Source organism: Notechis scutatus, chromosome 14 (assembly GCF_049901735.1).
Source record: "Notechis scutatus isolate UNSWTSFEM ecotype Mainland chromosome 14, rNotScu1.2, whole genome shotgun sequence".
In the NCBI taxonomy this organism is placed as follows: Eukaryota; Metazoa; Chordata; class Lepidosauria; order Squamata; family Elapidae; genus Notechis; species Notechis scutatus.
The window spans coordinates 4175504-4200371 of NC_142022.1; the positions used below are offsets into that span (position 1 = coordinate 4175504).

At 46.2% G+C, this 24868-nt stretch overlaps 1 protein-coding gene across 8 annotated transcripts in view; it reads left to right on the top strand.

Annotated features, from left to right (window-relative positions):
• Positions 1–23189, top strand: part of USF1 (upstream transcription factor 1) — a 160473-nt gene extending 137284 nt beyond the window's left edge. Inside the window, exons 1-11 of one of the 8 annotated variants that reach the window (XM_087943767.1) lie at positions 461–723; positions 5719–5809; positions 9523–9575; positions 10632–10750; positions 13427–13528; positions 14969–15158; positions 15765–15852; positions 17657–17715; positions 18085–18179; positions 19981–20109; positions 22281–23189. In XM_087943767.1, coding sequence (XP_087799893.1) covers positions 5802–5809; positions 9523–9575; positions 10632–10750; positions 13427–13528; positions 14969–15158; positions 15765–15852; positions 17657–17715; positions 18085–18179; positions 19981–20109; positions 22281–22367 — 930 coding nt within the window. In that variant the 5' untranslated portion in view covers positions 461–723; positions 5719–5801 and the 3' untranslated portion in view covers positions 22368–23189. Of the gene's footprint in view, positions 1–460; positions 724–5718; positions 5810–9522; positions 9576–10631; positions 10751–13426; positions 13529–14968; positions 15159–15764; positions 15853–17656; positions 17716–18084; positions 18180–19980; positions 20110–22280 lie in introns of those variants that run through there. The other 7 variants (XM_087943769.1, XM_026685425.2, XM_026685427.2 and 4 more) reach the window with 7 other exon arrangements.
• Positions 23190–24868: the final 1679 nt, after the last annotated feature.

The window sequence follows — 24868 nt, forward strand, 5'->3', positions numbered from 1 at the left end:
AAGTGGGCAACTAAAGGCAGAAGCCAACGCCCTTTTCCAACATGGCGCCCAAGCAGTGCATATATATTGAACGGCTCCCTAGGAGGGCGCTAACTGGAAGTTACGTGTGCGCTTCCGCCTTCGTTTCCAAAGCGCTATGTCTCTCATTGTACGAGATGCAAAATCTTTAAAAGCACCACTCATAGACCCAGGACGCTCCTTCCCCAAGCGCCCTCTCGCCTGGCCGCCCTTTCAAAGTCAAGGTGGAGGCGCCGAGGCCTACCTCTCCCTCGTTCTCTCTCAATCTAACTCCTCAAAAATGGCCGCCACCGGAAGCGCCGACCATCCCAGCGCCTAGCTTCCGGCGCCCGGTGAGGAGAGGCGGCCGGGGGTGGGGCTTGCTTGTTGGGTGGCTTCCGCTCCCCCGTCGGGCCCCGCTGGCGGTGAGGGAAGAAGGCGGAAGTTGCGGGGAGAGTCGGGCGTTCGCGGTGCGCGCATGCGCCGATCTTCATGGAGAGCCGAGGGGCTCCGAAGGACGGAGGGCGGCCCAGGTGAGGACGGCGCGCCCCCAGGCGAGGCGGGGCGGGGTTCGTGGGTGCCCCCGGTGGCCTTCCGCTTCCCTCAGCAACCCGACTCTTTGTCCGGAGGTCCCCGCGGCCTTTCCCGGGTTGGCTCTTCGGGGCGGCCTTCCCAAGGCAAGGAGGCGAAGGCCGCGCCCCCACCCCTCAAGGAGACAAGGAGGGGGTGAGGCTGGGGTGTCCCACCCCGGGCTTGGGGTCCCCATTGAGGCCCGGCGGGGGCGATGGGGAAGCTGCTGCCCACCCGGGGCTTGCTTAGAAGACAGAACCACGAAAGGAACCTTGGAGGTCATCTAGTCGGAGCCCCCCCCCCCCCGGATTGCTCCCCGACCCCCTGGAGGGTTTTTTGGGGGGGGCTCTCGGGGCCTCCTGGGGGGTTGGTGGCACAGCCAGCCAGATGTCCAGGCTGGATCTGGCTGGCCCTTTTGGTCCACCTCTGGAGCCCCCTACCGAGGGGGGGCTGTTAGATGGGGTCAAAGGTCACTGTCCCAGGATGAAAGCCCTTCCACCCAAGCTGCCCTTTTGTCATTGGACAAATGGAGATTCTGTCAATATTGATCGTCGCAGTCAGCCAGATGTTCAGGCTGGGTTTGGCCTTTTTGTCTACCTGTATCAAGTCATTACTGTTGTTATTAATATTGTAATTATTACAATTAATATCACTATTATAATTATTACCAGTCAGTGATATTTGTGATGCATTTTTAAATGTTCAGTTGATGTTTATTAATGAATAAAAGAGATCATCATCATCGCACAGTCAGCCAGATGTTCAGGCTGGGTTGGGCCCTTTTGGTCCATCCCTGGAGCCCCCTCCCAAGGGGCAGATGGGCATGTTTGATGGGGTCAAAGGTCATCATCCCAGGATGAAAGCCCTTCCAAGCCAAGCTGCCCTTTTGTAATTGATGGATGGAGATTCTGTCAATGTTATTATTATCATTGATGCGATGGCACAGCCAGCCAGATGTTCAGGCTGGGTTTGGCAATTTTGTCTACCTATATCAAGTCATGACTGTTATCATTATTAATATTGTAATTAATATAATTATAATAATATCAGTCAGTGATATTTGTGATGCATTTTTAAATGTTCAGTTGACTTGAGTTCCATGTTTAGTGAATAAAAGAGATAACTATGATCATTGCACAGTTCGCCAGATATTTAGGCTGGGTTTGGCATTTTTGTCTACCTATTGAGTCCTTCCCAAGAACCTGGGAGAGGCAGATGTGGATGTTTGATGGGGTTAAAAGTCTCATCGCAGGACAGGAGCTTATCCTTGTTATTGTGGATGGTTGCGTGGCCAGATGTTCAAGCTGGATTTGGCATTGGTGTCTGCCTCTTGAGTGCTTCTCGAGGACCTGGAAGAGGCAGATGGTGTTAAGAGGTCTCCTCATAGAATGAAAGCTTATTATGGATGGTTGCCTAGTTAGCCAGATGTTTAGACTCAATTTGTCATTTTTATCTGCCTCCAAGGACCTGAGAGAGGCAGATGTGGATGTTATGAGGTGTTCAAAATGTCTTCACAGGATGAAAGCTTATTCTTATTATGGTTGGTCGCACAGTCAGCCAGATGTTTACACTGGTTTGGGCATTTTTGCCTACCTCTGGAGGCCTTCCCAAAGACCTGGGATAGACAGATTCTTTAATATTGAAGGTCTCATCCGCAGGATGTAAACTGTTCCAAGCACGGCTGCCTTTTGCAATTGACCAAGGAGGATTTTGTCAATACTGATAGTACAGTATTACTGTATATTATTATGGTTCCTTGCAAGGTCAGCCAGATGTTTAAACTGGATTTGGCATTTTTATCTACCTCTCAAGTCCTTCCTAAGCATCTGGGATAGGCCAGATGTTCTTTGATGGTGCTAAAGGACAAAAACTGTTCCAAGTTAAAGCTATCTTTTGCAAATTCCTGCTGGGGATTTTGTCTATTATTGATTATTGTTATTATTTATGATGATGTCCCACCTTTTTTATATAGTCACTTTCAACGCGAGATAAGTGATATATAAATTTAATAAATGTCTATGGATATTCTCAGTCATTTGGATCATGGTTGTCCCAAAGGTGCATTTTTCAAGAGGAAACTGGATTTTTTGGACTAGAAGGTTCAGTCAATAAATAAATATATAGCTCAAGGCACCAAATGTACCTATATTTTCCATCCCTTATTTTTTCCACAACAAGCATGCTTTGTTTATTGGTTTACAGAAGACTAGAGAGGCAATTTGGTTGTGGCTAAAGCACCAGGCTAGAAATCAGGAGATGGTGAGTTCTAGTCCTGCCTTAGGCACGAAAGCCGTCTGGGTGACTTTGGACCAATCACCAGGAGACTGGGAGTTCTAGTCCCACCTTGGGAACGAAAGCTGGTTGGATGACCTTGAACCGGTCCCTCACTCTCATCCCAATTCATCTCATAGGGTTGTGGTGGGGAAAATAGGAAGAGGAAGGAGTATTTATGTAGGTTTAGTGTCTTGATATAAACAAGAATAATAAAGATGGGAAGGAGAGAGAGAGAGAAAGAAAAAGATTCCTGGCCCAGTAGCGATCTAATACAATGCCTCTCAACCTACAACCACAATGGAGCCCAAAATTTCTATTAAGTGAAACATTTGCTAAGCAGGTTTTGCCCTGTTTTACAACCTACCTTGCCACAGTTGTTAAGTTAATCATTGCAATTGATCAGTTAGTAACATGGTTGTTAAGTGAATCTGGCTTCCCCCTTGATTTTGCTAGTCAAAAGGTCGCAACAGTGGATCACAGGAAACAGCAACAGTCGTAGGTATGAACCAGTTACCAAGCGTCTGAATTTTGACCACATGATCATAGGGATGCTACAAAGTTTGCAAGTTTGAAAAACGGTTGTAGGTCCCATTTTTTTCAGTGCCAAAACTTTGAATGGACACTAAATGAACTGTTGTAAGTCAAGGACTACCTGTATGTGAATGGCCACCTCTGGTGATTGGGGGGGGGCACGTAAGGGCAGCAAATGAGTGAATATGTACCCATCAGGGTTTGACTGCTCTTGGTTCTTAGAATAGAGTTGGAAAGGGACCTTGTAGGTCATCTAGTCCAACCCGCCCCCCCCCAAGCAGGAGACCCTACATTATTTCTGACAGATGGCAGTCCAGTCTCTTCTTGGAAGCCTCCAGTGATGAAGCTCCCACAACTTCTGATGAGCCTATACTATTTCCTCAGTGGAAGTTGATTTTTCCCCCCTGCTGCCCCCACATGCAACATCATCTCAGGTGTGGTGATTGCACCCTGGTCTTCAAGAGCTCATAAAGCTGCTTGTGGACATGGCAGTTGTCTAGAATTGCAGAATCCAAGAAGCCACTCTGGTGTCAGGGCGAAGGTGCAGACCTAGAAAGCAAGAGGCCTCTCCTCGCATGAAAGCCCGCGGGGTGATTTTGTGTCGGTCCTCACAGAGTTGCTGTTCTCCTTAGCCTGGGAAAAAGAGCCAGTAGGATGAGTTATATTTTCCCACCGTATTTGAAAAGGTGGGATTAAAAACATAACCATCGATAACGGCTTATTAAAAAAAAAATTAAAAATGAAGCCCCTGGCACAAGGACACAGTTGGCCTCCCAGAGTTGTGGTTCCTCCATCACAGAGGATTTTGAAGAAAAAAAATTGGACAGCCATTTGTCCAAAATGGTGTGAGGACTTCTGCCTTGGGAGCTACCAACACAGTGTGTAAAGTAGAGGTGTAACGTGCAATTCTTGTAAGACGCATAACTGCCCGTAGGGCCGCATTTTGCACTACCTGAAGCTTCCGAATACTCTTCAAGGGCAGCCCCCTGTACAGCATATTACAGGAGTCTATCCCGGAGGTGACTGGGGCATGAGTGACGATGCGTAGAGCCTCCCAGTCTAGGAATGAAACTGTGCAAAGGCCCTTCTGGCCATAATTCTCTTGAGTTGGAGACCAGAAGAACCCCCACATTGTTGTAAGCACCTGAAGGATTCTTTTAGTCACTGGCCTATCCATAGTACAGGCAGACCTCGACTTACAACCGCTATTTATTTTGTTACTAGCTCGATACCCATGCTTCGCTACGAAACTATGTGGTCGAGCTTGGATTTTGGGGAGGAAAATAAAGAGAAAAAAATTGTGCCTCTGCCCACCAGCAGCCATTGGTATTCATCTGGCTAGCATCCTATCAGTGTGTGAGAGAGTTCACGGCTGTTTGGAAACTGAAACGGTATTTGCTGTGTGAGCAAGAAGACAGCAAGGAGCCTGGGCGTGGCTTAGCTCAACTGTTCTGTACTAAAGCTGCTTGTTGCTCTGAAACTGAAACAAATTCCTCTGCTTGTGTTTTGCATTTGGAGCAGATTTCTTTTCAGGGGGGGAGCGGGAGTAGAACTCCTTAGCATCAGAGCATGATATAATAATAATAATAATAATAATAATAATAATAATAATAATAATAATAATAATAATAATAATAATAAATTAATAATAATAAATAATAAAAATAATAAATAATAATAAATTAATAATAAATTAATAATAAATAATAATAAATAATAATATGGGAAATAGTCTAAATGCTCTGATGGTCCTTTTGAAAAATCCTTTCTTAGGGAGCCCGTAGAAGCCGAGAGGAACATATGGGCCAAATTTCAAGTTTGTAGGTTTTATGGCTCTGGAGATTTTGTGATGATAAGTGAGTGGTATTTTGCTTTTATATGTGTATAGATTATTATTGTTGTTGTTGTAAAAGAATAACAAACAGAATGGAATTTATTTAGCAACTGTTTGAAGTTAACAGTGGCACTGAAAAAAGTGACTTATGACTGTTTTTCACTCTTACAATCATTGTAGCATCTCCATGGTCATGTGATCACAATTCAGACACTCGGCAGTGGGCTGCTACTTACACTGGTTGCCATGTCCCAAGCTCACACGGTCCCCTTTAGCGACCTTCTGACAAGTAAAGTCAATGGGGAACCAAGATTCACTTAACAACCATGCTAAACAACTGCAGTGATTCACTGAACAACTTTGGCAAGGAAGGTTGTAAAACGGGGCAAACCTCACTTAACAACTGTCTTGCTTAGCAGTGGAAATTTTGGGCTTAATTGTCCTAAGTCGAGGACTACCTATAAAATGCAGGGACATCCATCTTCGTGAATGTGTATTTTTTTCCCTTTTAGGTTTTGGATGAAGTAACTCTGCAGAAGGGCCAGGGGGAAAGGAGTCCAGGCTGAGAACTTCTGATGCATAACCGACTAAAGAAATGAAGGGGTGAGAACCATATTTTGAATGTGTTGTTAGCCATAAACAACGGCAAATTTTGTGCTTTTGCTAAAATAGGATCCAAGATAAGCCAAGAAAGATAAATTAATATCTCTTTATTTATGCATAAGTAAAAGAGAGGTCACCCACGGATGCAAAGCGAGAGAGGTCTTTAAAAAAGGTAAGAAATCACTTTATATACAAGTGGGGATATATACACATTTTGGCTTTGGAATGTGCTCATTGGTTGGCCAGCATCATTGGAGTCATCGAGCATCTAGAGAGCATGCTCAGTAGCACTAGGTGCATCATGCAACAGTTCAAAGCATCCCGTGCTATTCTTGTGTTCTGGCTAATGACCAATTGCACACTCAGGAGGTGTTCCTGCATTATAATGAATTTTCAGGGTCAAATTCTTTGGGCAGCCCTTATAGAATCCACATTTTTTTCCTGGTTATTCAAAGAACTAAAAACATTGTCCCAACAGGATGTTTCAGTTCTGAACTGGGATGAGAAGTGAAACGTTTTCAAGGGAGGGTGGGACCAAGAAAGTCCAGTTCCCTTTTTGGGAAAAAGCACCTTTTGGGATGACTTGCATGATTGAGAATATCCGTGGGAAATGTTGATCAAACTGCTAAAAGCACTTACTCAAAGAGGCTCCCCTCCTGCTCCCATAAATATCAGGGTTGGAGAGCCAGGATGGCAGAAGACATAATAAAAAAAGAGAGACCTTTTGATTCAACCAGCAGGTGTGGTGCTGTCTGGAAGAATAAGAATAATAAGAAGCCGAAATCCTGCCTCCCTTCCTTACCTCTTGGCCGACATGATCTTCTAAGAGCCGAGTTTCCACCTTTGGCCACTTTAAGATGTGTGGACTTCAGTTTCCAGAATTCCCCAGCCAGCAGGGTGGATAAAAAGCGATGCTTTTTAAAAAATAAATAAATTGATTTTTTAAAAAAATTTAAATCAGATTTTTTTTTATTTTTATCAAATTTATCTTAATAAAATGCTTTTGGAGTAAAAAAAAATCTAAAGATAGTTTTCTAATTTAAGATACGTTAATAATTTAGTTTATTCAGCCTGAAATGGAGCTTAGTTATATAGCATGAGGCTGTAGATTCTGCACTATTTATATTTTTGGGTAAACTCATTCAACGAATCCAAGCCCTGCAAGCTGAGATAACATGCCCTGCATTGATGCAGTCACACAATTTCACAGTAACCATGAGATAAATCATAAAACGAAGTTCAGGGATATTCCTTTTATCCCATTGTTTTGCAAATCTATGTACGCTGCAAACTGTATGATTGTTTGGAGAGAAAGGCATCTGTGCCACCAGGCTCTAAGGGTGAGGAGGAAGGGCAAGCAGTAATAATGGAAGGGAAACCTCCTAAGCAGCTTATAAAAAATATTAAAGAGCACCTGTCATTTCAAATCCATCCTGGCAGTGCCAGTTGGCAGGCAACCACTCACCTGCTGCCCACCACGTCCCTCACCTGGTTGTGTCCCTGCCGTATCACCAGCCATCCAGTGGTGGGAATCAAATATTTTTGCCTCTGGTTTGGTGGGCATGGCTTGCTGGGTGCGCTTTGTGTGCGCGCACACACTTTGCGTGCATGCACACGCATTTTGCTCAGGCCCAGAGGCATTCTAACTCGCCTCCTGCAAGCCTGCACGATCCCAGATGGTTCAGCAGCTGCCACGCAGCAAACTCTTCTGTGCCCCGCAAAGCAGCTGAACTTCAAATTCAGCGGAGAAAGGTAAGTCTGGGAGCCTGGGCGGAGAGAACCAGTTCGGTCTCTGCTGCTCATCACTGCTACTGGATCGCCAGAACCGGGCCAAACCAGTAGAATACCACCATGACAGCCGTCCCATTAAAGTGAGAGGGATGGTAGGTGAGTCAACAGCATATCAGAGGAGCAGCCGCTGCGGGACAGAGATGACAGCTGCTCTTTAAAACTATGACTTAAATCAACCTGATTTAAATCAAGCCTTTTTACTAGCGATTTAAATCATGACTTAAATCGACTTTATTTTAAATCCAATCCACCCTGCCTGCCAGCATGTAGGATAGGGGTGAACCTAGGCCAGGGGTCTCCAAACTCGACAGCTTTGAGACTTGTGGACTTCAACTCCCAGAATTCCTTCACCTCCGGTCAGGTTAGCTCAGGAATTCTGGGAGTTGAAGCCCACAAGTCTTAAACTTGCCAAGTTTGAAGAGCCTTGGCCTAGGCAATTGCTTTGTCTGTAAAGCATGATAACAAGCTTAATGGGTTTACTGCAGAGTGGATAATCTGAGACCTTCCAAGGACTGCTGAATGCTACGGCTGCTCAAAGTTGTGCTTCAGTTATGTTTGGCCCATCTGCCCCGGTTGTATTTGGCTTACTGCCACAATTAAGCCCAAAATTTCGTTGCTAAGTGAGACAGTTGTCAGGTGAGGTTGTTAAGTCACTGCAGTTGTTACACCCTGCTTCAAAGTGATCGTTGAATTAATCCATTTTCTGAGTTTGCCAAAGCTGCATTTGCACAATAAAGGCCTGAAGGGGACATGGCAGAAAAATGGATGGCTCTCCGTACGGTTCCCCTGCTTTGAGCTTGGGAGCCCAGTCACTGGAGTTATTTCTTCGAATCAAAGCAGGATTGCTGTATGCATCTGCTTGGTCAGGTCGGGCTGCAGCAAAGAAATTGTATAAATATTCAGTGGTAAACTAAGCCAACGAGCTGGGTTTGCACCATGGACTAAGCCACAAAAATGACATGCACTTAGTTTGCACCATGGACTAAGCCACAAAAATGACAATCCAGGATAACACCAGGCTAATGAAGTGTGAGGGCAGACAATGCAGAGCAGTGTTTTGCAGCCTGGGCCACTTTTAAGATGTCTGGACTTCCAGCTCCCAGAATTCCCCAGCCAGTCTATAATTAGAAGATCTTCAACTGCCTTAAGAACCCATGTAGAATTTTGTCTTCTGTGCGTGTCTGGCTTATCCACCAAGCTGAGGATGAAGAAAGCTGACTTGGAAACAAATTGATTGCATTTAGGAAACTGAAAACTGAAAATACATGAAATAAAGCTCTAAAAACTAGTGGAAGCTTTAATAAGGAGATAACGACATCTCCAAGCCCCTCCCTCAGTATAAAAGATATACCTGTGGTGGATAGAACCTCTTTTTTGGGGAACAAATGTTCTCCAGATGTGGTGTGTCCCAGATCCTGTCTTGGCTCTTCTCCACCCTTCCTGCTCGAGGTAGGTGTCCACATACAATCCAGGTCAAATGGCTGTCCAGCCTCTTCTTAAAAGCCTCCAGTGATGGACCCCCCACAACTTCTAGCGACAAGTTGTTCCACTAATGAATCATCCCCACCATCAGGAAGTTTCTCCTTAGTTCTAGGTTGCTTTTCTCCTTGATTGGTTTCCACCGGTTGCTTCTCAGGTGCTTTGGAGAATAGCTTGACTCCCTCATCTTTATGGAAGCCCCTCAAATATTGGAATACTGCTATCATATTCCCCCTTAATCCTTGTCTTGATATACCCTCAAATCATTCATCACATCATCAATCATTCAGCTAAGCAGAGTCGGCCTCACTTTCAGGAGGGTCACAAAAAGGGACCCACAATCGCTTTGAGAGGGAGAAGGGTAATCTCTAAATATGACACATAAAAGGATAAACGTTTGATGGAAAGAATGTCCCCATCTCATGTGTTCTTCCTTGTCTCAGCAGGCAGCAGAAAACATCAGAGACAGAAGAGGGAACGGTTCAAATCCAGGAAGGTGAGCGTTCTCTGGCCCGTTTTATTTTTCTGCTCTTCCTACCCCCTTTCAAGATGGCTCCCTCCAAGGCAGCTCGGTTCCTGGAACCCCAGAAATTGGTCTACACCAGAGGTCTCCAAACTTGGCAACTTTAAGACTTGTAGACTTCAACTTCCAGAATTCTCCAGCCAGCTATAGCCACAAGTCTTAAAGTTGCCAAGTTTGGAGAGCCCTGGTCTACACAGTTCCTTGGTGACCTTATGGACACAATTTGGGGATGTGTTTCTTCTTGATTGAGAAGGTCTGAGATTTCCTGGTGGGCTCCCAGCCCTGTGCCTGCTTTAGATCTTACCTTTGATCTCAAGGATACAGGCAATCCTCGGCTTACGACCACAATTGAGCAATAGAATTTCTGTTGCTAAGCCAGACAGTTGTAAATTGTGTTTTGGCCCATTTTGTGATCTATCTGGCCACCGTTGTTAAGTGAATCACCACAGTTCTGAAGTCAGTCCTGTGGTTTTTAAGCCAATCTGCCTTCCCCCTTGACATTGCTTGTCAGAAGGTCGCAAAAGGGGATCACAGGGGCACTGCAACTGTCGTAAATATGAACCAGTTGCCGAGCATCTGAATTTTGATGACATGACCACTACAGCAGTCATAAAAACAGTCCTAAGTCACTTTTTTTGGGGGGGAAGGGGGGGATTGTAATTTCACACAGTCACTAAACGGATGATTGTGAGTGTTGCGATGGCCTAGAGGCGGAACTCTCGCCTCACAATCAGGAGGCTGTGAGTTCGATCCTAGGTAGAGGCAGATATTTCTCTCTCTCGGCACAATGAGAATAATATCTGCTGAACAAAACTCCATATCAGCAACAGGAAAGGCATCCAGCCAGTAAACACTCAGCTCCATTCAGTTGCCCAGACTCCACCCTGCAAGGAATTATGGGGGTTATTAAAAGGCTGAACGGATGATTGTAAGTCGAGGACTACCTATATTGCACAGTCCTGGGGAAGGGCCGGAATTAACCTGGCGGCTTCGGCCCTATTTAAGGCCTCTTTCTCTTCTTTCCTGAAGGAGCAGTAGCGACAGGTGAAGATCCCACCAGCGTGGCCATTGCAAGCATCCAGTCAGCAGCCACCTTTTCAGATCCAAACATCAAATATGTCTTCCGAGCAGAGAATGGAGGCACTCAGGTGAGCTGCGGCCAGAAGGTTTCCTCGCTTGCAACTCGGCAGGCATCCCAACCAGTGTTTCTCAAGTTGAGCAGGTTTCAGACGGGTGGGATTCCGGGTGTTGAATTCCACCAATCTTAAATTTGCTCAGGTTCAGAAACACTGGACCAAACAGGATCTCTGCCCTGCTGACTTCTCTCACACCCTATTAATATATATTCTTCAAAAACAGGAATCTGGTCTGCCTGAAACGACTTTCTCCCTTACTTGCATTGTTGCTGCTTGCAAGTTTGGATTTAACCCTGGTAGGCATTCGCTGGCTTTGGGGTGCATTTTCCCTACATTGCTCTCTTGGGAGGGGGGTGTCAGAAAAAAGTCATTTTAAAAAAAGTAATCCAGCAACTAACCGTTCTTTATATGTTTTAACCTCCAGGCCCCTAATAATCTTTGTTGCTCTTTTCTGCACTCTTTCTAGAGTCTCAACATCTGTTTTACATCATGTAAAACAGATGTTGAGACTCTGGAAGGAGTACAGAGAAGAGCAACCAGGATGATGAAGGGACTGGAGGCTAAAACATACGAAGAACCGTTGCAGGAACTGGGCCTGGCTAGTCTAGGGAAAGAGAAGGATCAGGGTGTCGTGCTTGGGTGGGGGTTAGACTAGATGACCTACAAGGTCCCTTCCAACTGTTAATCTGGATCTATCTAAGATGATCAAAGGCCTGGAGATTAAAACATATGATGAACGGTTGCAGGAACTGGGCCTGGCTAGTCTAGTGAAGAGAAGGAGAGAGGATAGCAATGTGCCAATACTTGAGGGGCTGCCCCAAAGAAGAGGGAGTCAAGGTATTCTCCAAAGCACCAGAAAGCAAGACAAGAAACAATGGATGGAAACTAATCAAGGAGAAAAGCAATCTGGAATTGAGGAGAAATTTCCCGACAGTGAGAACAATTAACCAGTGGAACAACTTGTCTCTTGAAGCTATAAATGCTCCAACACTGGAAGTTTTGAAGAAGAGATTGGATAACCATTTGTCTGAAACGCTACAGGGTTTCCTGCCTGAGCAGGGGGTTGGACTAGAAGATCTCCAAGCTCCCTTCCAACTCTGTTATTCTATTTCCAGGGTCTCTACTTGCTATTTGGTATTTATTTCCGAGACAGATTGGAGGTCCTTGATTGTGTGATTACAAACCCCTTCATTTGAGTGTTTGTAATTTTTCCATCTGTTCCAGATGACACGGATGTGATTATTTAATCACATAGTGTGGCTTCCCAATTCTGATTTTGTGTCATTAAAAAAGGGGGGAAATATAGGTACTCCTTATGAGCACAATTGAGGCCAAAATTTCTGTTGCTAAGCAAAACAGTTGTTAAATGAATTTTGCCCAATGTTACACCCTTTCTTGCCACAGTTGTTAAGTGAATCACTGCAGCTGTTATGATAGTAACATGGTTATTAAGGGAATCTGGTTCCCTCATTTGAAATCCAACTGGGTAGCTCTGGGCCAATCACCAGGAGACTGGGAGTTCTAGTCCTCCCTTAGACATGAAAGCCAGCCGGGTGCCTCTGGGCCAATCACGAGACAGTGAATTCTAGCCCTGCCTTAGGCACAAAAGACTGCTGGGTGATCTTGTGCCAGTCTCTCTCTCTCAGTCCAACCCACCTCACAGGGTTGTTGTAGGAAGAGGAAAGAGTTCCTGTAATATATGTGGGCCCCTGTATAATTTTGTCTCTATTCATCATGTTTGTGTGTGTATGTTAGAGGTGGAGACCCTTTGAGACTTGTATAGAACGAAATTTCATTTTAATGTATGCCAATTAGTGAACATTCAAAGGGACAAAGCCTTAAGTGTTTTATGTTTGCAGCTTTGAGGTTTTTACAAACATAACAAAAGGCGGGATACAAATAAATACCGTATTTGCCGGGCGCATAAGACGCACTGGGCGTATAAAGACGAGCCCCAACATTTCCACCAAAATATAGAGTTTGTTATATACTCGCCGTATAAGACGAATTCCCACTTGGAGGCATGTTTTTCAGGGCAAAAAAAGTCATACGTACCGGCAAATACGGTAGCTGTAACACTTGGGGTATTCCTGATAATTCTTGACTGACACCCCGCCTTTCCCCAAACTACAAAGCCACCAAAATAGCTTTAGAGAGGCAGTAGCTCAGGCTGGCACCATTCCTCTCCCTTTCTTTGTGACACCGTTGAGTTGATCTGCTTTTTCAGGGAAAATAAACAAATAAAAACAAAACTGGACGAAAACAGTCGAGTTGTTTCTTAATATCTTTCCACCTCCAACCAATTTGTCTCCAAGGGTGCACCACAATTGATCATACATTAATTATTTCAGAGAGAGAGGGTGGGGGGGAAGAAATCTTGCTTGGGGGGGGGGGGGGGGGGGGGGACAGGGGGGGGGAGGGGGGGGAGGAAGGGGGGAAAGGGGCCACCGACAACTCTGTGCGCACGAGGGGGGGGGGGCGGGGAGGGGGGGGGGGGGGGGGGGGGGGGGGGGGGGGGGGGGGGGGGGGGGGGGGAGCCTGACAGGCAACAACGATTTGCCGGGCGATAAGACGACCTACTTGGATACAAAGGGAAAAGGGTTGGGGGGGTAATTTCAAAGCTCCCCATTCTCAGTTTACCACATTCATCACACAGAGTTGTCTCCTTTTTGCTCTTTCTTCCTCCAGCTGATGTACAGAGTCATACAGGTGGCCGAGGGGCAGCTGGATGGACAGACGGAGGGCAGTGGGGCCATCAGCGGCTACCCTGCAACGCAGTCCATGACCCAGGTAGGTGCTGCCGGTTTGGAGGAAGAGGAAGGCGAGTCCTTCTGGGGAAGAGAAAGCAGAGGCTAAATCCTCTGGCTGCAGGTGGGTCTCGAGGTGATTCAGTGGCAGTTTCTGCCAGGAGAACATTCTGGCTGGGGAACTCTGGGAGTTTGTTCTGGCCCAGGCTTCCCAAAATTACGAAGCAGACTCCTTGTCCCCACAAAACCCTTTTTATTTAGGTTAATGTGAATTCCTAGCATTCACATCCAGCAAAGTCCAGGCTTTCAAGGGGAAATTACAACCACAGACCTGAACGGGCTTGGAGAGCTGCCAGGCCAGTAGCTTCCAAGCAGAAAACTGTAGCAGCCATTACTTGGCAAGGAGTCAGGAACAAATCTTTACACCAATTAAACAAACTGTCTCCTGAAAACACCACTCCTCTTTTGCTCCTCTTTTATTCCCTATGGGAGGGGCCATTCACCGTCTACCTAAGCCTTTACTCTCAAGTCGACCCTTGTTCCTCAGCTGTTCCCTTTTCCGGGCAGCTGTGCACATGCACACACTGGGAACCAGTTCCAGCTGTTCTTCCCCGCTGATCTCTGACTCTGAAGGCAGCTGATAACTGTCAGGCGGCCCTGGCCCCATCTCTGCCTCCGAGCCCTCGTCAAAGCCTTCCCCAGACTCCAGGTCCCTCCCCAACCTCCTCACTGTCCGAGTCTGCTTCCAACTCTGCTGGCGGGCCACAACAGAGTTGAAGTCCTCACCTCTTAAGGTAGCCAAGATTGAGAAGCACCATCCTGGTGTATAATCCCTACTTTTCCCTTTGCTTTAGACCAGGGACCTCCAAACTTGCGGACTTTAAGACTTGTGGACTTCAACTCTCAGAATTCCCCTTGGCTGGCTGGGGAACTCTGGGAGTTGAAGTCCACAAATCTTGAAGTCACCCTCTTTTTTAAAAAAAATATATACATTTTTTCTTTAAACCATATAAGTGTTTAATAAACAGTGCATTGTCTGGATCAATTTATTTAATACAATATAATAATCTGATGATTGCACTAATAACAGCTGTAGTAATAATACTGATGATTACATATGTATAGTCCAATTCTTGCATCTTTTATATATATATATATATATATAATCAATAACCTTTTATCTTCTAATTTTTACCTCTTTACCCATTGATAGAACAAATCCCATGTTAAAAAATATTCTGTTTCTTCCTTATCTTTTATTATTAATGTCAATCTATCCATTTCCGCACAGTCTTAATATTTTTCTAATTATACTTTCATCTGTAGGTATATCCTCATGTTTCCAATATTGTGCAAGTACAATTATTGCTGCTGTCAGCACATCTGTTATTAAATATGTAATCCCTTTATTATAATTTTCTGGTAATATACCAAACAAAACTATTTCTGGTTTGAAGACACCCTCTTCATCTTTTCTGCCCAGGCTGTCATCCAAGGAGCGTTCACAAGCGAAGATGCCGTCGACTCCGAAGCCGCGGCCACCGAGACCCACTATACCTATTACCCGGCCACTGTGGCCGACACCAGCACCTCTGCTGGAGCAGGGACGACCGCTGTGGTCACCACCCAGAACTCGGATGCCCTTCTGGGACAAGCTACGCCCACCGGCACAGGTCAGTCGGGTGGGACCACCGTCCCAGATGGAGGTCGGGCCCAGATTTCTCCTCCCACTGGGCTATCATTCTGATGCTCTCCCTGATCCTCCAGTCTATTAATTCAAGTAATTTGTATTCCATTGATAAATGCTGCTTTTTGACTTGTAAACCGTTTTTGACAGATAGGAAGGAAGTGATAATTTCGTATGCCCCTCCCCCTATTAGTGCAAGTCACATTGTCCAGTTGAGTGTCATTATTTTGTTATGGGAAAAAGTCTCTGGTCTTGGCAGACACCTGCCGGTGTGTCCTTGGCTCTCATGGCTCTTTTTGTTGAAGTCTGGGCCCTGCATTCCATCTCACCTTTCCCTCCCTCCTAGTTCTTTGGCAAGTGGAGGAGCGATAATGGTTGCAATGGCATAAGCGTGCTTCGAGCTTGACAGAACTGTTTTAAGAACTATCTATGGTTGCTTTAATCTGGCAAGATTCCGTCTGTAGGTGAACAACAATGAAAAAACTACTTGGAAGGAACTCCAGTTTTGGGTTTGGTTCTTGGATGTGATTCGTTATGGAGTATTTTGTAAACATAAAGCGCGCTCTCTCTCTCTCTCTCCCACTTCGAACAGGACAGTTTTTCGTCATGATGTCACCCCAGGAGGTGCTACAGAGTGGAACCCAGCGGTCAATTGCACCACGGACTCACCCTTATTCCCCGTGAGTGACTGGCCTCGTATTTAATGGCCTGCTTGCTGGAAGTCTGAATTGTGGGAGGGTGGGAGCTTTTTTTCTTGGTTTTCCAAGTTTTCAGAATTGGTTTGATAGGGCAGTGGGCCCCAACCTTGTGGGCACCAGGGACTGGTTCCTTGGAGGTTTTTTGCGGACCAGAGGGGGGCCTGGTTTTGTGTGCTGCCTGTATCCCATGGATGGATGGGGCTTGGCTTGTATGTGTGAGCTGGTTTCTGGCATGCCACAGACTGGGAGTTGGGGACCCCTGTGCCAAGGTCTCTGTCGGGATTTGTGAATACAACTTTGAGTGAAGAATTATTTTTTCTTAGGATTTTTCAGTAGGTCTCCTGCCTTGAGCAGGGGATTGGACTCCAAGGTCCTTTCCAGAAGATTCTATCTTCCATGTTCTAGCACAATAAAAGGATAAAAAAGTTCAGAACTTTTTAAAAATGGAAAATAAAAAAACATGACAAAAAGAAGGAAAATATGGAGTGATGATTTCCATCCTTCTTTCCACTGAGTAATTGCCATCTTAATTTTCCCCCTTCCTCTTTACCCTTTTGAATCAAATCTTCATTATGGCTTATTATAGAATGAGACACGAATAATATTTTTTAATAAAACATAAAAACAAAACTTAACACACGGTTAAAGTTAAACCAAGAAAAACACTGTGATGACCCAGGGTGGGATACAAAAGCAACAAAGTTACAAAAAACAGGTAAAGTCCCTTTAATTCCTTCAACTTTAATTCCTTCAAAGCTCCAATTATCATTGACTGGAGAAAAAAAAAACCACAAACAGTTGCCAAACTCAAAATACATATAAATTATAAATAGAAAAAAAAACAACACAAACCACACTGAAGCAATTAATGAGACAAGGCAGGATAAGGGCTTGAAGACGTCCATAGATATCAAAATACACACACTGGGGAGGACGCCAGAACTCAGGTAAGAACTGAAAGACTAGAAATATTTTCAGGCACAGTTTGTCCTTTTAAACAATCCTCACAGCTGCAGCCCATGAAGGGGCTCAAGGCCACTTCCTCCCCCGTAGACCGCACCATTCACATTTCTCCCTTATCCGTTTCTCCCTGCATGCCCTAGGATGAAGAGGGGATGGGCGTGGGTCTTCCTCTGAATGCCCAGCCGGTCTGTGTTCTTCCCCAGTTTCCTCCACAACCTCCGGAGCCACACTCCCACTCCCTGTCAGCTGTTCCTTCTCTCCCTGAATCAGATTCTAACGGGCATGGCAAATACATTAATCCCCCTTTTAATCCCCCCCTCTATAAATCCACAATTCAATCTTTTCTTCTTTCCCCCAAAATTCCAAAAAGGTTTCCAGTCTTTTTTTGTTTTAAAACTCTTGTATCATTTTTACCCTGATCAAACTGCTTAGCCTTGCAGTTTTATAATCCAGTCTTCCTCTGTGGATATGTCATTATACTTCCCTCTGTGCATACAATAACCTTAATTTCCCATATTTCTTTTCAAGTTCAGTCCATAATGCCCAATAGAAACAACCCTGGTTTCATTTAATATTAATCCGCATATCTCATCAGGGTATAAATTTGCACCCCAAATTTCTTTGCTTTTTCTCATATCCACCAAGCCCCCCTCTTCCTTTTCACCTTTCCAGTTGAGTTCGATAGTCCTTCGTCCATTTTCAACATCTTAGCCAGAGTCACAGACCAACAATGCCTCATTTGTAAGACTCCTGTCTTAAATTACGACACGATGCAAATTTAATGACGCAGGTGAAAATTATAGCCGCCTTTTCCCCCTCCCAGGAAATCAGAAGCTCCACGGACAACACGGGATGAGAAGCGTCGGGCACAGCACAACGAAGGTGAGGAAGGCAGCTGGTTTGGGGGGGGTGGGGAGAGAGGCAATGCTGCATAGTGGTTAGGTTGGTGAAGTAGAACTGGGGAGATCAAATCCGTCCCCAGCCATGGAAACTCACTAGGCGACTTTCTCTGCCCAGCCTCCCTCACAGGGTGGTTGTTGTGGGGAGGTAGGAATAAAGGAAGGTCCCCATGAAAAGAGGAGGGCTGTGTATGGGGAGTCCTCGACTTACGACAATTGAAGTTACAACAGCACTGGAAAAACTGACGTAAGGCCGGTCTTGCACTTAGCACCGTGGCAGAACCCCCACAACCTTGCAAAACAGAGGCTCTCCTTCCAGAAAGTAACCCTGTGCTCCCTTTGTGTCCTGCAGTGGAACGCCGGCGCAGGGACAAGATCAACAACTGGATTGTGCAGCTGTCTAAGATCATTCCGGACTGTTCTATGGAGAACACCAAATCCGGACAGGTGAGAACAGTTGAGCGGCTCTGCTGTGGGGAGGTAAGGTTTAGGGTTGGTGATGGAGGAGATATTAGTCCCGCCTTGGGCAGGAAAGCCGGCTGGGCGACTTTGAGCCAATGGCCAGGAGACTTGGAGTTCTAGTCCCGCCTTGGGCATGAAAGCCAACCAGGTGACTTTTGGGCCAGCTTTCCTCTCTCTCAACCCAACCCACCTCCCAGGTGTGTTGTCAAAAAAAAATAAAGGCAGGATAGAAATAAATAGAGAGAAAAATGGTGACATCAGTCTTCCCGGCAGTTACCTTCGCTGCCAAGAAGGCTAATGCTTTTGTAGAATAGAATGGAATAGGAATAGAACAAATATTGGGTGGAATAGAATAGAATTAAAATAATAATGAATGGAATGGAATGGAATGGAATTCTTTATTGGCCGTATGCTCTCAGTGTACATAAAAGATACATAAAAGATCAATTTTTATTTAAAAATGTACATGAAAGATACATAAAGGATCAATTTTGCTTAAAATTGATCATACAGGAAGCCCTTGAGTTACAGCCACTTGTTCAGCCACCCTTCAAAGTTGCAGTGGCACTGAAGGAGAAGGACTTACGACGAGTGTGTGACATGGCTGCCCTCGCAGTGTTCCCAGTGATCGCGTGATCTGGGCTCTCAGGTCTCCGACTCGCAGTTATGACCTGGCAGAAGTCACCCAATTGCCATTTTCGTCATTCCCTGCCAGTTTCCCACAAGCAAAGTCAATGGGGAAGCCAGCAGGGAAGGTCACAAGTGGCCCTCATAAGTCACTGCAGGGATCTCATACTCTGTAGGAAACCCACCCACCCCACCTGCGGTGCACACCCACCTGGCACATGTACACTCCTTGGGACTCTCACCCCATTTAACAACTCAATGGTCCTGCAATTGTGACTGCAGTTGGGACCAGAATTTCTGTCCCTGAGCAATACAGTCACAGGATGTCATGTTTTAAAATCACATCACTTAGTGACCAAAATTTTATTGCTGTCATAACCTGAGGACTGCTGGTATTGAATAGAAAGGGAGGGATGGATAAAATGGATGCTGCAAGATACCTTTGCAAGACACCTCCAGCGTTCTTCATCATTGGCTTCTGCGACTGGAGTGACATCTAGTAGATACCTGGAGGCCACAGATTCCTCCGTAGCAGATTTTGCACTCCTGGTGATCTAGTTAGTGATCTATCAGGCTGGTAACCATTAGCTCATTGGTGGTAAAAGAGCTATTTGCAGGGGTGGGGTTCAAAAATCCCAGCAACCGGTTCGTTGCCCAGTTGCTGGGTGGGCATGGCCTACTGGAACTTCTGGGAGGGCCGTTTTTCACCTTCCCCAGAATCCAGAGGCTTCCTCAGGCCTATGGGAGGGCAAAAAACAGCCTCCCAGGCCGGAAACAGGCCCGTTCCGGACTTCTGGTACTTCAGGGGAGGCCCATTTTTTGCCCTCCCAGAGCCTCCGCGCATCCCCTGCACTTACCTGCATCGAAAGTGGGCTGCGTGGAGACTCCGGGAGGGGAGGGAGGGGTGGGCGGGCCAGCCGGTCGGTTCAACTACCGGTTTGGCGAACCAGATGCAAATTTAACATCCGGTTTGCCCGAACCAGTAGAATCCCACCCCTGGCTATTGGACTCCAGTCTTCAGTCCAGGATGCTTAGGGAGCGATGATCCAGAAGGTTCTGCCTTCTCTTCTTTCAAAGTGGGGACCAAATCCGTAATGGTGGCTCCCCCAAAGTAGCCGAGGTTACTCTCTTGAGTCCCTTTCTCTCCCTCCCCCTGCAGAGTAAAGGAGGGATTCTCTCCAAAGCTTGTGACTACATTCAGGAATTAAGACAGAATAACCTCCGTCTTTCTGAGGAACTGCAGGGCCTGGACCAGCTCCAGGTGGACAATGGAGTCCTGCGACAACAGGTAAGGTTGACAGACCCCCTTGCCCTATTTCTGGAGGGGACCCTCGGTGCTCTGGCTTTCCCATCAAAGGAAAGACTTCAAGGGTCTAGGATGAATCCAGCTGAGCAGCCTGACCCGATCCAAAGAACATGCCAACCGTCTCATTCACCAAACCAGAGGTCTCCAAACTTGGCAACTTTAAGACTTGTGGACTTCAACACCCAGAGCTGGCTGGAGAATTCTGGGAGTTGAAGTCCACAAGTCTCAAGGTTGCCAAGTTTGGGGACCCCTGCACCAAAACCCTTGGATGTCTCGACTAGTCCTTCTCAACCTGCTAACTGGGGAATCCTGGGGACTGGCACGCACTCATCTTTTCATTTTATTCAAAAAAGGTTAAAATACAAAACTCCCCTACAAATTTAAAACAAAAAAAAACACCCTACAAAACAAGGTTTTGAAAAAAAGGTGCAAAAATGAAGAAAAACTACAGAATTAAACATATTCCCCTCCCCCAAGTTGAATATTGATTAATATATTACTGCAATATTGCTATCCCTCCTATTGCGAAACACACCTAGAAAAAAAAATTAAATACTGAGCTATTTGCAAATTAGTGGCCTGTCATCCATATAGAGATCAGAACAGCAAAGTTGGGAGGGACCTTGGAGGTCACCTAGTCCAGGGATCGGCAACCGTTTGGACAAGTTCACCTCTTCCGCCCTTTCTCTCCTCCCCTCACTACCTTTTGTTGTGCGCAATGCAAGCGACGCAAACCATGTGGTCCCGTGGGCCATGTGTTCCTGTGCAGCCTGGATTAATTGCTTTGGGAGGGACATTTATCTGCAAAACCACCAAAATTTTCTCGCAGACCACCAGTGGTCCCCAGCCTACTGGTTGGTGACCACTGGACTAGTCCAACCCCTCCCCAAGCAGGAGACCCTAAACACCAATTCTGAAAGGTGGCAGTGCAGTCTCTTCTTGAAAGCCTCCAATGATGAACCTCCCACAACTTCTGAAGGCAACTTCTGTTCCATTGGTGGATTGTTCTCCTTATTTCCAGCTTGAATTTCTCCTTGGTTAGTTTCCATCCATTATTCCTTGTCTGGCCTTCAGGTGCCTTGGATAATAGCTTGACTCCTTCATCCTCTCTGGGGCAGCCCCTCAAATACTGGAAGATACTCTCAGGTCTCCCCTGGTCCTTCACTAGACTAGCTATGCCCAGTTCTTACAACCACTCATTGACTGTTTCAGCCTCCAGTCCCCTCATCCTCCTGGTTGTTCTTCTCTGCACTCTTTCTAGATCAGTGATCGCCAACTGGTGGGCCGTGGCCCACTGGTGGGCTGTGAGAAAATTTTGGTGGGCCCCAGAGAAATCTCACCCCCCAGACCACCCCCCAAAGTAATTAATCCAGGCTGCACTGAAACACAAGGCTGTGCCGCCCACATGACCCGCAGGAACCCTCCCCGCCCACTCACTCCTTACCAGGTAAACTTGCCTGCTAAATTTCTATTTTTCTATTTTCCTACCATCATCTGTTCTGCTGTGCTGGGAGATTTAGATTAGCTAGGAAGCAGGAAATGGTTGGATTTCTTGCTTTCTAGATAGTCTTTAGATATTTGGCTCAGCACAGCCGAACCTCCCTTAGGACTGAAGGTTTGCTTGCAAGCAAATTCAGTGCAGACTCACGGCAAGCAAATTTGAGAGACTGAGCTAGCCGATGGCAGATAGATAGATCATTGAATGATTCTGTGAGCAACTCAATCTGCCTGCTTTGCCTGATTTTGGATAAATGTTGCTTTTTTTAAATAAAAAAATTCAATATTTACATAAATATTTATAATATTTACATACAAGCCATGCCCAGCCAGTCACATGACCACCAAGCTACACCCATAAATTAGGCCACACCCACAGAACCAGTTAGTGGTCCCTGGGATCTAAAATTATGAGTTTGGTGGTCCCTGAGGTCCAAAAGGTTGGCGACCCCTGTTCTAGATTCTCAACATCTTTTTTGTAGTGTGACCAAAACTGGATGCCATACTCCAGGTGTGGCCTTACTAAGGCTTTATAGAGTGGTATTAGTACCTCCCTTGATCCTGATTCTACCCTCTGATGGGTAGACATCCTGTTAAGATGTCCACCCATCTTAGAATGGATTAAACAATGGAACCTCCATCTCTTCTGCTCGCAGGTCGAGGATCTGAAGAACAAAAACCTGATTCTACGAGCACAGCTCCGACAGCATGGCGTGGAGGTGATCATCAAGGAGTCCCACTGACCGACCACCCACCAGCAGGGAGGGTCTCACTCAAGATGCAGACCCCCCCATCTCGGGCACAGTAGGAGGCCGCGATGCCCAGCTGTACCGGTGTTTCCAAGCCTCCCTTCCTCTCTTCTCTCTCTCTCTCTCTCCGGTGCCGGATTGAAAGGCTGCATCCCCTCCCTCGGGGCAGGACTCGCTCAGAACGTTCGACTTTGCTGTCCAGCCGTCCTTTGGCTCGGCCCTCCGAGCTTGACAGTGACAAACGTACTCTTGGTTCGTAGGACCCTCAAAGGAATATACCCCCCTTCCTCCTCCTCCCCCCCCCCCACGAGTTGTGTTGATCCTCTCCCAGCCCTGCCGTTCGGCTGAGCATTGCCGCTCCCCTCGCGCGCTTCCTCCGACGCCCCCTTGCATGCAACCTCACGTAGTTCCCGTCCAGAGTTTTCCCTACTCCCACCCGTGGCACAGGGAACTCCAGAGATCGTGTGTCGTCCCCCCTGGGCCCTGCTCCTGCCAAGCGAGGGGGTGGAGCTCTAGGCAGCCCCTCCTGCTTGCCCTCTCTCACCCAACCTTCTCTCCTTGGATGGACTCCGGACGCTCGATGCTCCCCGTGTGTTTCTGCGTTGCCGAAAAGACGCAACGTTGCTCGCATTGTGCTGCAGAGTGCCAAGGACTGGAGTGGGTTGCAAGTGGTCACCGTCTTCCTCTCTCGAAGATGATGCATCTAACGATCAGGATAGCAGTTCTCTTTTTTCCCCCCTCTTTTTTATATAAACCCTAAGTTTTGGATGACAACAAAAAAAGGAACGTAATTAAATAGCTGCCTTGCTGGGTTGATTTGCATTTGGTTTTGTTCAGGGACGGCTTGGGATCAGTCCATGGAGGGGAAGGTTGGTGCTTGGAGCCAGTATGGGCAAGTTTGTGTTGGCTCGCTCTCTCTCCCCAACGTTGGCAGGACTGGATGGTGGGGGTGCCCAGTGGGCAAAAGAAGTTGGGTGTCAGGATGGGGACGCCAAAATCTCTCTTCCAGCAGTCTTGTAAGGTGCCCCAAAGCTGTGCTGCCCTGCCTTGGACAAACAGCAGGGAAACCAATAGAAGATTTGTAGTTCGGTGTTGGACTTGGGGTCCTTGGTGGTCCCTGAGCAGACCTTTCATGACCCAACTAGGGAACCTCATCAGTGCTGGAAGAGTGGGGGGTTTGTGGAGGGGGAGGAGGAGAATGACAACTGTGGGGGTCCTTGGTGCTCTCTGAGCCTGGTTGTCAGGTTTCCAAGTGATGAAACCCATTTAAAACGAAAAGAGCAAAGTCCGTCTTCCAAAACAGATATTTTATTTAGGTAAAGCATCACACTGGCAAAGTCTGTTGTAATTCCAGATCTGACCCAAACTGGAATTACACCACATAATATTGGAAATCAGAAACACCCCATAAAAGTCACATTTCCCCAATAAAAAGAAATCAACGTTGCCTGATGCCTTCAAACTCCACCTCCAGACCCTCAGCGGGGACAGATTCTCTGTTCCCACAGGAAAGAAAGGCACCTAAGCCAAAACTATCTACCCACCTTAAGAATGGGGTGAAACCCTCCCCCCTTACACCCGCAAAGAGAAGGAAAGAAAAAAGGAATATAGTAAAATATAGAGCTAAATAAAATGGCTACATACATACATCAACTTTGGGCTCGACATTGGTGGTTTGCTTGCAGATGTTTCGTGACCCAACTAGGGAACGTCATCAGTTCTGGAAGGGAGGGGAGGTTGGAGGAGGAGGAGGAGAAAGAAGTAGTGGAGGAAGTGGAAGTGCTGCCTGGGGCCTTTGGTGCTCTCTGGGATTGGTTATTTTCCTGCAGAGGTTTCATTGCCAAACTAGGTAACATCATCAGTGCTAGAAGGGAGTAGGGTTTGTGGGGAGGGGGTTTTGCTCTCTGTGTGTATATATATATATATGTGTGGCTTGACATGTCGGGGGTGTTGGGGGTTGGTAAGTTGTTTTTCTCCTGTGTGGTTCCTTGATGGTTTTCTGCCTGGATGTATTTCTGGTCACATACATTCATGTTACAATGAAATCAGTAGAGCTCCCTTTTCCCTTTAAATGAGAGGTTGTTTTTTTTCCAAATTCAGTCAAACCTCTGAAGCGCTTCAAATTTTATGCTCCTCGTTTCAATCTTCTGAAACCTCTCGGGTGAATCGATCCGGCTATTGTGCCATTAAGAACCTCCAAAAGATCTTTGTCTTGTTAACAATCCAACCTTGCAATTGGAATATATTATCCTCTCTCCACTGAGCAACCTTCTCAGTGAAAACCAAACATTTCATAACACGGAAAGAAAGAAAAAGAGAAAAAAATTCTGGACTTCATGCTTTTTCTGCACTTACCCAGATAACCAATACGTTACTTATTGCTGCAAAAGTTATCCTGCACTACGTTGTTCCTTATTAACCAGAGATGCTTTATGCAGATTGACTTGCCCCTCGCATAGAAGGAGTCAGTTGCTCGTAAAGAGAGAGAACCCATA